At 43.4% G+C, this 17390-nt stretch overlaps 1 protein-coding gene across 3 annotated transcripts in view; it reads left to right on the top strand.

The window, feature by feature from the left end:
• Positions 1-17390, top strand: part of SACK1H (scaffolding CK1 anchoring protein H) — a 234296-nt gene that overhangs the window by 161501 nt on the left and 55405 nt on the right. For 2 of the 3 annotated variants that reach the window (XM_085604648.1, XM_085604647.1), the window contains exon 4: positions 2912-3036. In XM_085604648.1, the coding sequence (XP_085460774.1) occupies positions 2912-3036 (125 nt within the window). Of the gene's footprint in view, positions 1-2911; positions 3037-4086; positions 4125-17390 lie in introns of all 3 variants that reach the window. The other variant, XM_085604649.1, reaches the window with a different exon arrangement.

The following is a 17390-nucleotide window of genomic DNA, read 5'->3' as shown; positions in this document are numbered from 1 at the left end:
CACGTGTTACCTCCTCCAGATCCGTATGACGTTATATTACATGTTTATTTTGGGGTGGTTAGTTTGAGAAAGATTTCAAAGTGCAGCTAACATGGGCACTTATTACAATTAAAATGTTTATATTTTTTGTATTTTGTGATTTTAATGTAATGTAAAATGATTCTTGTTGAGCGCATGTTTCACCCAGAGGTCTCATAGCGCTTTGCCTAGACTCAGAACAGACAAAGGAGAACTAGAGGGAAGGAGATACATTAAAAGAGCCACGTCTTCAGGGACTTGCGGAACTTCTGGTGTTCAATCTCAGTCCAAAGGTGAAGTGGCAAGGAGTTCCAAAGAGTAGGAGCCAGTTTTGAAAATGATCTGCCACCATTTCTGACTGTGCGAACCTTAGGAGTTATTAAAAGATGTTTATTTGCGGAACGAAGAGTTCTAGCTGGTTGATATATTTTTAATTTATTTACCAGATACTGAGGGCCCTGTCCATTGAGAGATTTATGGACAAGACAACATATTTTAAAATCAATCCGCTTCTTAATACGTAGCCAGTGAAGGACTCAGTGAAGGACTTTTAGACTATGAGCAGAGGGGAATAAATTGATAATAAAACAGTGGGCAATAGTAAAGGAGAGTAGATTTATGAAATTTTGTGAATGCATTTATATATAACGATGGATTTTGTGCATTTGCCATATATTGTGCACATTTTACCAAAAGCTTTTTTTTCCAATTCTATGTTCCATTTGACATTTTGATCGCGCCTACAGCCAAAACCACTGAATAGATTTACACCAAACTTAACATGAAGAAAATCTTTACTCAGAAAGTGTGCTGTTCGGTGTAAATCTGTTCCTAGTTTTTGAGCTATTATCATTTGGAAAAGGTGCCTCGTGGGCTTGACAGATTAACACTTTTGTATATCTTGTCAGTTGAAATGCCATTTGTTGATTTACTTACAACTGTTTGAATAGGCATTTAACTCTTAAAGGGCCCAATTACGATAAGGCTCGGAGGCTTTCCGAGCCTCATTGCAGTTTGAATTCTGTCCGCCGCATTGCTATGCAGGCGATCAAAACTGAAACCGGACGGTCATTCCAGCTAGATTCCGATAGGCTCAAGGAGCCCATCGCCCAGTCGGGAGCCCGGCACATAATCCCAATGAACGGCGTTTCAGCGGTTGGGATTACGATGTCATTTTCCGACAGGCTTCCCGTTTCGGGCTTTCCGACATGGCAAGCCTGTCAGAAAGTGTAATTGGGGGGCCCTAGCAGGGCCTCGTTCAGCTTGCGGCCTCCGGATGGGGGCCGAGGGGCACCCTGTGAGTCCCTACACCATGTGTCAGGCACCATGAGGAGCCTGCCACACGGTGCAGTGATTCACACAAACTCCCAATTCTCTATGGGAGCTTGAGCTACGGCCGGTTTCAGGTAAAGAGAGGGAAGGGGGCAAAAAAGGTTAATTTGCAAATACATCTGGCACTGTGTGGTGAATCTGCAAAATATTAGGCAGAGGCTTGGAATTGTTAGTTTTCAATTGCCATGTCAAGTCTTGTGCCAATTCATCAAGGAGGGGCTAACCACGTCCTGGGGGGAGGGGGAGGGAACTTTTGTATTTGCTTATCATTTTGACTCTGTTTGATTGGTCTACACCAAATCAGGCAAGCAGTAAGGAAGTTTACAACCAGTGCTTCGATTTCAGGTTTAGATCGAAATGGGCGTGGGGGGAGAGGGAAGGGCAAAGGTAAGTGGGCTCAAAGATATTTTGGCTCTATAATAACTTTGGCACAGTTTTGTATATCTTCACAAATTTAGCAGAGGGCACATTTAGCCTACTCTTGGGTGTTTTTACTTTATTACTTTATGTACATCTAGAAAAAGTGTGAGGGGGAGCAAAATGGGCGTAAGAAAGTGTTCATTTGCTAATAACATTGCCACTGTGTGACGAATCTGCACAAAATCCGGCAGAGGCTTTGAAGGATTGCCATGGCAATAAAAAGAAATGTGGCCCAATAACACATTAGTGATACAAACTACACAGATAAACGCACATTGACACATTTATTATCACGGTCATAAGTTCAAATTTGGGTTTATTACCATAGTACAGCATAAATTACATTAGAAAAACATGTTTTACTGCCTCATAGTTTCCATGCAACAATTACTTTACATAGGGAAACAACTCTCCTAGTAGTTACAAGGTGTGATTTTACCATGCTGCACAAATGTGACCCCCTGCATCCTGGTTATGATTAAATAACATTTGCTAGAACAACTGCACATGGAATAACGCCATGGTGTAAACCAGATATGTAGATGCGCAGAGCATTATCTGCTATTTATTCTCATTGTTGAGGGAGGGGCACCATGATCGCGCGAGGCTTCACCTCTCATGATTCAGGCTCCTCCCCTCATGATTCAGGCTCCTCCCCACACTCAACGCTGGTAATAAACATGATATTACACTCTGCACATCTGCTTGTAAAGGTAAACATTGTGTAAATGTTTTATCTTTTAATTATTTGACTTTCGGCCTGATTCACAAAAGCAATTGACACAATAGAGTAAATTTATTACATTTTGGCTAATCTCAAAATCAGGGTACAAGTTGCACTTTTGGAGTAAATTTACATTCAGATTTTGTGACTAGCCAAAAAGTATTAAACTTACTCAAAAGTGTAAGCCACATTTGTGAATCACACCCGAGCTTTTTCTTCTACGTGTAAAAGCTCAGTCTGGACTCAGTGTCTTTTCTTTCACTTTTAAACACTGAATCAACATATTTGGTGAGCAGGACAGACTGGAAGCAGGTCCCGTTTTCCTTTCTGTTGTAAAGTACACACCAGAGCACGTTGCTTGTTCGATCCTGTAGTCAGAGGGCGTGTAGTCATCTTTTTGCTTCTATTGTTTCCCAGTTCCTGAGGGTGCGGACAGTGACGGGACCGACCTACTACTGCCGGACGGGGAAGTCCTTCAAGGGCCAGCTGATGGAGAAGTTTCTGCTGGTGGACTGCAACGTGGTTCTGAGCGGCAGCTACAGGTGAGTGTCCTCGGTGCGCCTCAAAGGAAATACTCGTGGCCTGGTTACGAGGGCCTCCTCTTTACCCATGGGTCGCAATTACGAATGTGAAGATGTTTAACGAACCCTAAAATTACCATATGCGTTAATAACTCAATCTTTGTTAAATTTCGTCAGGTCAAACCTGCTGAAATTTAACCAGGGAAAGCATACAGTATTTACCGTGTCATGCGGATTTTGTTGTATTAAACACCAAAAGGCGCATGTTATTCCCCATAAACTCATAACATGTGTTATTCATCGCACCTGATAAATAGCGTACCCTGTACGCTATTTACCAGGGCCGGTAAACAACACCTTTTCTCGTAATCGGGGCCTCAGTGTTCAACACACAAAACGAAACATTCTATAGGTGAGGCACTGAAAATATCCCATATGAAACAATGAACATTCCCCTTATAACATGCGCAAGGTTCCCTATATGAAACGGGTCTGAGGGCCCAGTGGGCCCTCTACCCATTGCAGGGATGTGTGTTTGACTCACGATCAAAGGTTCATATCCCTTCGTTCTACATAGCCTTCCATCCTTTTACGGTCAATAAATGGAGTTTCATTGAGTGCGGCCTCATGCGAAAATCCTACATAGAATATTTTCCTGTCACAAATAGGTTCCCATGTGAAACCCTTATTATGCACTGTTGGTTATGATGCACGTTTGTTGTGACGTGGTACAGAACCTCACCCAGTGTTTTTTTTAGTCTGTCTGTCTGTCTTCTACCACTATTACTAGTAAACTTAGCAGAAAACGCAACTATTTTTGCAAACGCTGATGGCTGGTCGCTTCTTTTGCACACTCGAACATTGGAGTATTAAGCTTCATCCAGGCCAAGCACTGAGCTAAGGATCTCTCTCTCTCACTCTCTCTCCCTCTCTCTCCCTCCCCTCATAACTTCTGTATTTCTCCACACTTTTGACAATAAGAGAGCCACTCTACTGTTTTTCCCTTCGTTTTTCTCGCTTTTTCTCACGGTCTCTTTCTGTTTCTCTTTTTCTTCCTCTCTCCCTTTCCAGAAAGTTCTCCCGAAGTTGATACTCTATGCCCCAATGAGGCAGGTAAATTTTTTTCATCATATCAAACTTAGAAAATGTTTATTTAAGTTTAAGAAAAATAAAGATTCACGAGAAAATAACCCAATTGAGTTTTGATAGAATACATTACACGAGTAATATTGTTAGTGCCATTTAAAACGTTAAAAATTGAGAGATAAACATTATAAATAGATGCAAAATGCATAACTAAACATTGAATATTATATAAATTCAACACTAAAGAAATAGGAGGCAGAAAGAGGGAAAAAAACACGGAGAGCCACCATGAAAATATATTAAGCACTGGCAAAGTCAGTAGTTCTAGTGCTTATTGCCAGACTACGTTCCTTTACCAATGGTATTTAAAAAAAAAAAAAATAATAAATCATTATTGCAAAAAAGAAAGAAAAATGGAGCAGTGTGCATGCGTGCACACTGGCAGGCATCTTTGAATGTTTCGGTAGTCGAGCTTTACAGAACCATTCAAAAATGTCCACGCCCTTGCGGCCATCTTTGAGCAGGTTGGAAGCACATACAAACACAGGCACCTGGATGAGGGGTTGCAAATACAAGCCGCTGCATGCATTGTTGCTAATCCTTGACTGGGATTAAAAGCCATTAAATGATTGTATTTTGCTTGCAGTTCACTCTTGGGACGGGGCGGTTTATGTGGGTTGTAGCAGTGTCGCAGGATAAAAACAAAATCAACACAGTTCTGGGCACTCAAGAGGACGGTTTTGTAGGCAGAAAAGCACGTTGTGCTCAAGCAGAATACAGTCACTCACAATGAAGGACACCAATGGCTAAAGTGGGAAGACCCATAGTCCTAGTTTAGATCCTGTGGTGGGCGAAAGCAAAACGAGAATGATGCAACAAAAACCAAGGAACGAAGAAGGCTGGCTGAAAGCTCCTATCATGAATTATTTTTTACATATCATTTTAGTAGCATCAAATTGCCTAATAACAAGTAAGCCATGGCACAACTATAAAGCAATATACTTTAGTGACTTAGGCTTCACATATCTAGTACTTTTTATGAACATCATCTCTTAAAACATTGGTAATGTTTATCATATCTTGATTAGAGGGGTAGTGCATTTTTAATGTTAGCATTAACTTGACAGTCTTCCCTATGATTTAAACAATCACGGCTCCACCACGCAGTTTCTTTCTCTCACCCGCTGTGTTCTCTAGACCCGGACAGTATAAATTCTTCCTCTAATCCACTGTCTTCTCTGGACCCGGACAGTGTCTGTTCTTTCTCTTACCCACTGTGTTCTCCAGACCAGGATAGTATCCGTTCTCTCTCTAACCCGCTGTGTTCTCCAGTCTGGACACTATCAGTTCTTTCTCTAACCCGCTGTGTTCTCCAGCTCCGGACAGTATCCGTTATTTCTCTAACCCGCTGTGTTCTCCAGCCCTGGACAGTATTTATTCTTTCTCTAACCCGCTGTGTTCTCCAGCCCCGGACAGTATCCGTTCTTTCTCTAACCGCTATGTTCTCCAGACCCGGACAGTATCCGTTCTTTCTCTAACCCGCTGTGTTCTCCAGCCCCGGACATTATACATTCTTTCTCTAACCCGCTGTGTTCTCCAGCCCCGGACAGTATCCGTTCTTTCTCTAACCGCTATGTTCTCCAGACACGGACACTATCAGTTCTTACTCTAACCCGCTGTTTTCTCCAGACCCGAACAGTATGCGTTCTTTCTCTAACCCGCTGTGTTCTCCAGTCTGGACAGTATCAGTTCTTTCTCTAACCCGCTATGTTCTCAAGACCCGGACAGTATCCGTTCTTTCTCTAACCCACTGTGGTCTCCAGGTGCCGAGCAGTATCCGTTCTTTCTCTAACTACTATGTTCCCCAGACCCGGACAGTATATGTTCTTTTTCTAACCCGCTGTGTTCTCCAGTCTGGACACTATCAGTTTTCTCGCTAACCCTCTGTGTTCTCCAGACCCGAACAGTTTTCGTTCTTTCTCTAACCCGCTGTGTTCTCCAGTCTGGACAGTATCAGTTCTTTCTCTAACCGCTGTGTTCTCGAGACCCGGACTGTATCAGTTCTTTCTCTATCCTTCTGTGTTCCCCAGACCCAGACAGTAACTGTTCTTTCTCTAACCCACTGTGTTCTCCAGACCCGGACAGTATCCGTTCTTTCTCTAACCTGCTGTGTTCTCCAGACCCGGACAGTTTCCGTTCTTTCTCTAACCTCTGTGTTCTCCAGTCCTGGACAGTATCCAGGCACCAAGGAGTGAGGTGTTTTGTTGTCTCCCTCTGACCCAAGGAGTTTTCCAGACCTGTAAATGCTCATCGCCTCATTTTGGCAGACGCTGTCTCTTGGGTACCCATGGAGTTGCTTTGTATTGCATTATTTATATAGTGCTTCATATGCTTGACACGAGTGACAAAGGACTCCGATTTGCTTGGGGTTCCAGGGCACCCTTTCACAGTACATGGTGATTGAAGATCGTACTGTATGGAAAGTGTTGGCTGTGGGGCAGGAGGTCTGCAGTTGTGCTCTAAGCATGGTCCGGTGAAATCATTGCATTTAAGCATTATCTATTGCAAGATTTGAAAAAAGACAGTAAAAGTACAGGGATGCGTTGTATTTACTGCAACAATTGGCTGCCTAGAGCCAACGCAGGCCCCCTTGTACGATGGTGAAAGGGGGCCTGTGTTGCAGGGATGATTGTTTTGTGCAGGAAGCGGCACCTTCCTCCACAAAAACAATCATTGATGGTGTTTTCCTCCTGTGTGTAATGCAGTATTCAGTACGCATAGAAAGAGCAAACAAGCATTGGCATAGCCATTAGGTCTCGCTTTTGGGACCTTATAAGTATGCCAGCGCATGCGCACGTAACCGCAAGTAGCACTTTTAAAAGCCCACTTACTAAATGTCTCGCAGGGCAGCGCTGGCTCAAGCTCAGGCGAGACCTAAAAACGAGGAGAAATAATGTTATTTCTCCTTGTTGCGCCACTTTAATGCCTCCCATGAGGAGGCATTAGAATCTGATGCATTCCTAGGGATATGAAACCTTGTAAATCTTGGAATGCGTCAGAATGCATGGGTGTTGCGTGGGAATACCTACAGCAACACCCATGGAATGACTCTTTGACGCAGAGAAATGTGTGAAAGGGGGCCATATTTACAAGGCCATGAAAAGCCATGCAATGTGGATTTGTGTGGCCTTGTAAATATGGCTCGGCATTAAGAACCACCGGAGCGTCAAAACAAGTGATGCTCTGGTGGCACAGGGGCCTTGTAAATATGCCCATATATCTTTCTACCCAGGTGTAAGGGAAGCCCAACTCTGGGGATTGATGAGAGGTCAGGGAGAGGTGACCGAGTCCACCCACGAACGACAGGAGCCAGGCGCTGGAGGTACAGTTAAGCAGCTATGGAATATTAGGAGGCTATCACCATATAGCAGCAGACACCCAGTCCTTAGACACACGGCAGGGCTGGATTAACCACTAAGCAAAACAGGCGCGTGCTTAGGGCATCAAGAGATGGGGGGGGACACAACAGAAAGTTTTAATTGCCAGATTTACCATGGACCACATGGTGCAAAACTGCAAATGAACATATAAATAAAGTGGAAGTATCTGAAAATAAACATTATTTTCCATCTTATTGTAAGTTTTGTTTAACCCCTTCCCTGCTCATGACGGAACCGTTCCGTCATGAGCCACGGTTGCCGTGTGCTCATGACGGAACGGTTCCGTCATGACAATCCTGTCGGCGGCCGCTCCGCCTGCGCGGCGCTGTTTCCCCGCCTGTGCGGGGCGACAACGCAAATGGGCGGAGTCATGACGGAACCGTTCCGTCATGAGCACAGCTCAACTGTGGCTCATGACGGAGCGGCTCCGTCATGAGCACAGGCCCGCCGCGCTGCCCCCCTGCCCCCCCCAGCGCTGCAGCGGAATGTCCGCAGCAGCGAAGGGGTTAATTTCGACAAATAACATTTTATTTTACGGTTTATTATTGTTTATGTTATGAATTAGATATGGGGGCACCAAAATTATTAAATGCTTAGGGCCTCTAAACGTCTGAATCTGGCCAGAGACATGGTTAAACAAATAGACTATATGGAGTCCACCAATGAGACTTAAGTCTTACCATTTGAGGTCGGAGGATGTAAACAGAAAATAGTTCATGAAGTCCACCCATGAGCGGCAGAAGCCTGGCCCTGGAGGCCTGGTTAAGCACCACAAGAATGCTACACCGAGACCTCCATTGGCTAACAGAACCCCAACCCTGGAGGTGCCGTTAAGGAACCAGAGAATACTATATGGAGCCCACCCATGCATAACAGAAAGTCAACACTTGGAGTTCCGGTTAAGCAATCGGCGAATACAATATAGAGCCTACCAGTGCTTAATTTGCACAGGTGGGTGGCAGTGGATGCCACTGGCACTCATATTTGGGGATAGGCACTTAAGAGAAAAAAAAACACAAAACAGAACGACGTAGGAAGAGAAAGACAGAAAAACAACTTTACAGAGTGAGAAATCTGCAGCCGACAAGAGTGAGATAAACAGGCAGGGAGTGTCTGGAAGTGGATTAAAGAAGCAGGAGAAGGATTTAGGAATACAGCCTTGGTATTCAGTGGACCAACATTTATAAGCACCGGCCGCAAGCTGGTGAGCAGAGCCCTGGGCACCATAACTCATTCTTTTACAAGTTAAGCACTGGAGCCCGCCCACGAGTAACAGAAACCCAGCGCTTGTAGGTCCGGTTAAGCCACTGGAGAATACATTGAGGAGTTCACCCATGAGTAACAAACCCAACCCTTGACGGTCCAGGTAAGCAATCAGAAAATACAATATACAGCTCGCCTATGAGTAACAGAAACCCAACCCTTGCAGGTCTGGTTAAGCAATCAGAGACTACAATGAGGAGCCCACCCATGAGTAACAGGAACCCATCTCTTGGAGTTCCGGTTAAGCAACCACAGAATACTAAATGTAGCCCACCCACAAGCGACAGGGCCTGACCGCGGTGTCACAGAAATGCATGCAGTACGTACCACATAGAGTTAACCCAGAGAGTGGAGCAACCATTAGACCGCTAGCCACGGTAGGTTCAGTGTAACCTGCTGGTGCAGTAGACAGCAACGTGTTGGAACTTACACCATACACCCTGACTGTTGGGAGGGCTGTGAGGTTCACCCTGGAAAGGTACTAGAATAACCCAAAGGTGTGGATATCAAGGGGCCTAAGGAGAGAGAGAGTGTAAACAGTGATTCTGTGGAAGTAGTACACTTAAGTTATTGAACAAGTGAGAGGGAGGTAGGTGTGTCTGTCAGGAAAGATTGGAAAGTGGTGAAACAGTAAAGGAGTGCGGGCCCTGGCCAGGTTGTAAAAGATCACATCAGAGGAGAGATGCCCTAAACCTTTTACCCTCAGAGGGGCAACGCCATAGCAAGATGCGTCATCTGGGCTGGACCGCCTGGGGTGAGGTTAAATAAGCTGTGTGAGCACATGACCCAGTCACGCAGCAGCAGAGGCCTTGCAGCCAAGGGGGAGGGATTCACCCCACACAAACACAATGACAAAAGCATCCCATACAACCGCGTCAGCCACAACAGGCACTAAAGAAAGACTATGCGAGTAAACAGCACATACCACATCACTTAAGTTAAAATACTCCTCATACTCAACTTAAGGCGTCAGAAGACATTTCCAGAATTATAAACATTTGTTTTGGTTTAAGGGCAATATATATATATATATATATAAGTTGTACCGCCATTGGGTTTTACAGGCTTGGATGGGGAGAGAGGAGGCATTATGGTGTGCCTGATGGAGGAACCAGTGAGGCCTTTTACGCACACCCCCGCGGGCACTCGAGCTGGTTTTGTGGCCCGTGCTCATTGACTTGGGAGCACCACTTGATGTCTTGGAGCGTCACGAAATTTTTCAAGCGCCCACACGGACTGCAAGTCCCAACATCCTTTGGCCTGTGGGAGTGTCATCGCGTTGCAACAAGCACATGATGTGGAGGAGGGGCATGTGTAAATTTTTAACAGGAACAGGAATTACAACAGCTGTACTGTGTGCTGGCGACTCTGTGAAACCGGCACTGACGAAGGCGATTTATCGCTGAAACGCGTATGCCAACGCTTCATGAACTGCCAGTACCTTGATGTGCCTGATTCTCATGGACTACCTGCTATGCGAGCTTCAATCTGATTAAAGCCCTCACAAGACTCCAGAGTGTGCCGTGCTTTTTTCTGAATGGGAACAAGCGTTGGTTGTTATATATATATATATATATATATATATATATTACCTACTGGCGGTCGCCAGTAGGTAGTTATAGTTAGGACCCCTTTTCCATAGGAAATCCGCAACATTCTATTTTGAATAACTTTGGCGCCGGTCGACGAATCCTCGCGAATTTCTCAAAATAGGTGGGGCGCTACGCTCCGCTCCTACCCTGAAAGTCTCGGGGGGGATTCGTCAAGCGGGGGCTGAGATAAAAGGGGGGTCCCAAAACGCGTTTTTCCCATGCATTTTTCCATAGGACCTTTAGACAGGGCTACAGCCCGAACGGCTGAACAGAATTACTAGAAATTTGGCAGAGAGGTAGTCCTCAGGTCAAGGAAGTGCCTTTTGTAGGTTTGGTGTAAATCTGTTCAGTAGATTCTGAGAAAATAGCCTTTAAATCAATATATATATCTGAGCCAGCTTACGGTACGCTTACCGTAAGCTTACCGTACGCGTACGGTGGCGTGCGCGAGCGCGATTCTGATTGGCTGTTACATCTAAGTAAACATTCGAATCGGTCGAAACCAGGAAGCGGCGGCCGCCATTTTCTCTCTCGCACTCTGAGGGGGGGGCTGTAAATAAAGGCAAAAAACATATAAAGGGGCTGTTTAGACAGCGCCCATGCACATAGCCATGTTAGTTGAGTCCTCAAAGGCCAAAAACGGTAAATTTTTATTTTTTGAAAATTTCGCCGATTACGCTTACCGTACGCGTACGCAAAAAATTTTAATAAAAAAAAACACTCTCTGTGCATGGCATATTATTGTCATCACTTACAAATTAAATTTAACAGATTACCTATCACAAGGAAGCGCATAATATGTCCTCCATGTGCGCACGGTGCGTAACGTGGGCACGCGGTGCGCGTAGCGCACTGCGTGCCCACCTTGCGTGTATGGCACTAACTGCGTAAAGTGGGCGCACGGTGCGGAAGCGCACCGCGTGCTCACCGTGCGCGCACGGAACGAACTGCGTTAAGTGGGCGTGCACGCCACGAATGGCGTAAAGTAACTTAGCATTTAAAAAACCGTACAAATTCACTGAAAAAACCATAGGTTTCACACACGTTATAGTTAGGAATTAGCATTTAAAAAACCTTGCAAATTCACTGAAAAAACCATAGGTTTCAGACATGTTATAGTTAGCGGAAATTTTACTGATAAAAAACCAATGAAATTCCCCCGTTATAGTTAGTGCAGGCAACTATAACTCACGCGACCGCAATCTTCTGCTGATGACATATGTGTCTTTATGAAAAAAAAATATTTCTAATATATGTATAGCTAAAAATTTATGGAAGAAGACATGGGCAAATAAGTGTCTAAATACAGTATTAGCATCAGCATAAGATTGCGGTCGCGTGAGTTATAGTTGCCTGCACTAACTATAACGGGGGAATTTCATTGGTTTTTTATCAGTAAAATTTCCGCTAACTATAACATGTCTGAAACCTATGGTTTTTTCAGTGAATATATATATATATAAAAAAAAAATAATGAAACAATCAAAAAGAATACACAAACATTATTAGATGGTTGTACAACATTCATTATTTGTACAATCTCTGTGCCCTAAAGTTGGTGCGTTGTGCGCCACAAACTGTTGCCCAACGCTCCATGCTAGTAGTGAAAGAAAATGGCAAGGGGTTTTCTGTTAGGCGTGTCCCAGTGCTCGTGTTTTTGGTGTCGGGTTGGGAGTATGTCATTTCTTAAGCAGGTAGCAATCTTAATTAGGTAAGCATCTTAAGGGAACCTGAGAGTATAAAGAATCCAGGTTATAACTTATGTTGGTTCTATGATTAGAGGTCTCATGTATTTATGGCCTAAACGTCGGGTTTACCTGTTTTTTTGTCTGTGGATCTTGGTAGTCACAATTCAAAATGTTTCAATTTTCTCAGAAAAAGATGTGTACGTCAAGATATAGTACAGTCCTGTTGATTAAAGAGAGGACTTGTAGTCTGGGCTGTCACTTTAGTATTTAAAAAGAGAAACCAATAATGGCGCAACGTGCCTACCTTAGCGGTCTTAGGTATGTTAACAGCACAACGTAATAATTGACTTTCAAATCTCAGCGTGCCGATAAGCTAATTACTGGGCCTCCATATTGGTTTGGTATAGAAATCGCTGTTCTTGTAACTAGAAGGTACATTGAAGGAATAAAGTACCGTATTAGAAAGGGTTGAAACCAAACTTGCTGAAAGAGGGTCGCTAGGTAGGCTTACCTCCAATCTGAGGATTTGTAAAAGGTCCCTGCAGTCAAGAAGTTGTAAAGTCATTTGTCTTATGCCGTGGCGTATGGCAGATCAGAGTCGGAAGGTAAGGAACAATGTTTAAAAGGAAATTAATTCAAGTTCATGGGTCAGAAGGCTGGCCTATGCTCTCTGTCGGCCATATTGGAGTGGTCTTGACAAGAGATCGAAGTGTGAGTAATATGCGTGCAAGAGCTGATTTAGTAAACAATTTGACAGTCACACTGTGTTATGCTCATGTATCCACACAAGATGATCGGTTCAAGAGTATAGTATTTATTATTAGTATCGTAAGTAGCAGACAGGCGAACTTCCTAAAAACGTCTCTTCAAGTAAACCGTCCACCGCACCCTCACGTGTTCCCCACTTACGCACCTCCATTCTACCTGCAACCACACATTCCATAATGACTCTACAACATTAAGGACCATGACACATCCCCCTGAATGGTATGGCATATAAATATATACTTTTTTACACATGTCAACGTCATTAATAAGTATGTAACATTTCTATTTACAATATAATTACTGGACCCTATCTTCGCATTCCCACAAAACAAAATGCTAGAAAACAAGGAAACAAATATAAAGGAAAGTTTTCAGAGATGTAGGGCCAGATGTACGACCATTGGTAATTGCAACTCGCAAATTGTGCCAAAGTGTGAGTTGCAATTTGCGAGTCGCAATTCCTAATGTACAACAGTGTCTGAGACACTGTTTGCGATTCCCAATGGGTTCGAAAATTGCATGCCTCGTGCATATTAATGAGGCTGTCGTAATCTGCGACCCAATGGGGAATGGCTGGCACTCCCAGGGATGGTGGCCTGCTGGGGTCGGCAGACCTCCATGTCTGGGACTGCTCTTTAAATAAACAGTTTTTTTAAAATGCAGCCCGTTTTCCTTGAAGGAAAACGGGCTGCATTTAAAAAAAAACACACAAAAAAATGAAACGCTTTTATTTAATTTTTTAAGAGCAGGTAGTGGTCCCTGGGAGGGTGGTAAACTGTGAGTGTTTTGCGACTGCAATTGCGGTCGCAAAACATTCTTGCATAGGGTTCAGACTTGCTATTAGGAAAGGACGCCCTCGGAACGCCCCTTCCGAATAGCGAGTCGCTAACCCTATTTTGCGAGTCGCTATTTAATTAGCGACTAACAAAATAGGCTTAGTACATGGGCCACAGGTTTTTTGCATGCGCCAACGGTTCTAAAACCCATTTGCGCATGCAAAAATCGATCATACATCTGGCGCCTTAATCCTTTAACCACACAGGGGTTTCCTCTGTCACTTAGAGTCCATCTGTACATCAATATTGCTGTTATCACTAGTAATCTCATGTGCCTTCGAGGTGACAATTAAATGATGTTCTTGAGTACTCTGTTGAAACACTCCACAATAACATTACTGTTCTGGTTATATAATGATGTCGTCTGTGTTTAATTCATAGTCTGTCAAAATATTCCTTTGCCCTTTTTTACTTAAATTGTACACCATTCTCACTTAATACGTTTTTAGAAATTCCCTCCATTGAGAAATTTTTGTCCAAGAAACATCAAAAAGAATCAATATCCACTCTTTGCACCACCTTACCAACTGGCCACCTAGAGCACATATCCATCAATACAATAAGAATTTCTGCTTTTGCCCAATTGCACCCATTACATCACTTGCAACTGAATCCCAAGATGGCTTTGGTATAGGAAATGTGCCCATAGGAGGTTTCAATGTTACCGAGGATTTGTCTGCACATTTAGGGCATTCTCGAACATACCGCTCAATTTCAATATCCATTCTTGGCCACAAGAATGAAGTTTTTACCATTTGTTTAGTTCTTATTATCCTGAAATGGCCTTTGTGACAGAGCTCAATCATCAAACTTCAAAGACTTTTTGGGGGTACAACTCTCTTGTCCCTCCAAGTATAGTCAACTTGCACACACAATTCCTTTCACACTTCCCAAAAAGCCTTTACACCTACATCCAAAGTTGTTTTGAGTGGCCATTCATTCTGAAGTAAAATTATAGCTTTAGTTAACTCTTTATCCTCCTTGTACGCAAGGTCCCACACTTCTCTCTTTATGCAGGCATTACCCGAATCATGCACAATAAGCAATTTGAAAACCATTCCAGACCTCATCCTCACGTTCAACCAACTGCTTTTGCTTATGGGAAAGAAAATCAGCAATTACATTAACTTTTACCGGTAAAAATTCCACTTTGTAGTTGTAGTCTTTTAATTTTACTGACAACCATGCCAACCTTGCAAAAGTATTAACAGTTCCTTCTGTGGTCAATATCTTTACCATAGGTTTGTGATCACATCTCCGTGTAAAACGCCTTCCCCACCCAAAGGCTCTGAAGTGATCTACCGCCCATGCACATGCAAGCGTCTCCTTCTCGATCACTGAATACCTTTCTTCCGTAAGAGACAATGATTTTGAGGCATAAGCAATCACATTCTCTTTGCCATCCAGCTCAACCTGGGTAAGAACCGCTCCCAATCCTTTACCACAAGCATCAGTGGTGATTACACAAGGAATATTTGGATCAGAACCTTTAAGCGGTGCCACATTGGCAATACAATACTTTACCATTTGAAAATCCATTTCACACTCAACAGTCCATTCAAATTTTCACCTGCTTTTGATTACTTGTATGATATTATACGTTTTTGCTGCAAAATTTGGTACGTGTTTAGAACAGAATTCTGCCAACCCAATAAAAGACCTCACTTCTTCTTTTGTACTGGTGCATTTTGTATCGCATCCACTAATGTTAGTTTAGGTCTAATTCCTTCGCAATCAATTATATGACCTAGGAACGTAACATCAGTTTCTGCAAATGCGCACTTAAAATATTCAATAGTTAAACCACACGACTCAAAAATGTTCTGCCTTATCCTTCCTGTACACTAGGATATCGTCTTGGAAACATTTTATGCGCTTCAACTTCCTAACGAGTTGGTGCATTAAATGCTGAAAAACAGCTGCCGCCGATGCCAACCCGAAAGGCGTCCTTTTAAATTGGTAAAAGCCCAAGGGTGTGATAAAGGCCGTAAGTTCTTTACTGTCCTTAGACAAAGAAATTTGATGATAAGCCCTGACAAATCGATAGTGGAATACCGCTTAGCACCTTTCTGCATGGATAACATTTAATTTATTTTGGGCAATGGAAATTGATCTACTATGATGTTACCATTCTGATGTCACAAATCCACACACAATCTCAGCTTTCCATTAGCCCGGCGCGCTACAAACAAAGGTGAAATCCATGCTGAAACCTCTATGGGCTCAATGATATCGGCAGCAACCAACTTTTCCAGTTCTTTTTTCACTTTCTCTTATGATGAAACAGGAACACTTCTGACCTTATGAATTTTTGGGATCGCTCCCTCTTTGAGTTTGATTTTATGTTCAAGCCCCTGTAAATTCCTGATACTTTTTGAAAACTGTTAAAATGTTCCTTATCATTTTTTCACCAATGTTAACACCTTCATTGACCACAAGTACTTGTTCTGTACTATTAGGATCCAAAATAATGTGAAGGTTTTTCTGATCCTGCCAACCTAAAACTGACGGGCCCTTCCTGGCAACATATAACTTGCCATACGCATGTCGATTTTTAAATTCAAACTTGTACCAACAAAACCGAATTCTGTCAATCTTTTCACCTATGTACCCTTCTGGTTGTATATCTGTGGCAAACAATTTAATTCCAAATTTATTTATAAAAGTGTTTTTCCATAGGTCTTCATTGACATTGGTTTAAGGCGACCCCAAATCTGCAAAGATTTTGAAAGGTACACTACCAATTTTCATCCAACATTCAGGCTTATTACCCACCAACAAACACCCATCTTCAATATTCAAAATGAGTTTCTCTTACAACTTAGAAACACACTCAACAGTTTCTTCCTCACCTTGTGCAGAATGATCACGCTCAATGTCGCATTCATTTACAAATGTTACTTTCTTAGACTTCCTACAGCAAATTTTGGCATAATGACCAACAATGCCACTTTTGCCGTATTTTACTTCCCTTGCTAGGCACACACTGGCAAATGCCAAACTCTCCGAATGACCGCACCCATAACATTTAGGAGGTTCCTTAAAAGAATTTCCTGATTTTGAGGTAGCACCCTATTTAGGTCTCGGCTAGCGATGGCTGCACTTGCGCAGTCTCGCTCGCGAGATTTAATGACTTTAAGAAGAGGGGCTTGCACCCGCCCCTCTTCTCTCCTGTTCTCCATTGGCTGGCCTCTTAAATGCTGGCCAGCCACTGGAGAAGAGGTCCAGTCACTCCGATTATGCCCCGTCCTTTTCGGATTGGGGGGCGTGTTTTTTGCGAGAAGTCTCAGGGAGGAGACAACAGCAAAACACGCCCCCAAATCCGAAAAGGACGCTCCCTTTCTCCGAGGCATTTTCTGCTGTGCCTCGGAGAAAGGCGGTGGTGTCTTCCAGTGCCCTCGGCTTGTTGTCTATTTTGCAAGTCGGTTCTGGCCTGTGCACTTTGAAAATGTCACCTAAACCAACTTTAGAATGTTGTGAAGTAGTCCTTCGGCACATTACGATCTTGTTGTGTTGTCGATTTTGTAAGATTCGATTACGTCGCACATAGAATCGTCCGGAACCGACAATCACCTACATACAGCTCAAGGGGGTTTCCTTTTCACGCTCTTGGCAAGGGCTGGGAGGAGCCATATGAACTTGCACGGGTGTTTCGGTTTCATTTCTCATCCCGAGTAAAGGAAAGAGAAGCGGGCGAGAGAA

The sequence above is a fragment of the Triturus cristatus genome, chromosome 5_1 (assembly GCF_964204655.1).
Source record: "Triturus cristatus chromosome 5_1, aTriCri1.1, whole genome shotgun sequence".
Taxonomy (NCBI): domain Eukaryota; kingdom Metazoa; phylum Chordata; class Amphibia; order Caudata; family Salamandridae; genus Triturus; species Triturus cristatus.
The sequence above is the reverse complement of the archived record's forward strand: the minus strand, read 5'-3'. Positions and strand labels throughout refer to the sequence as shown.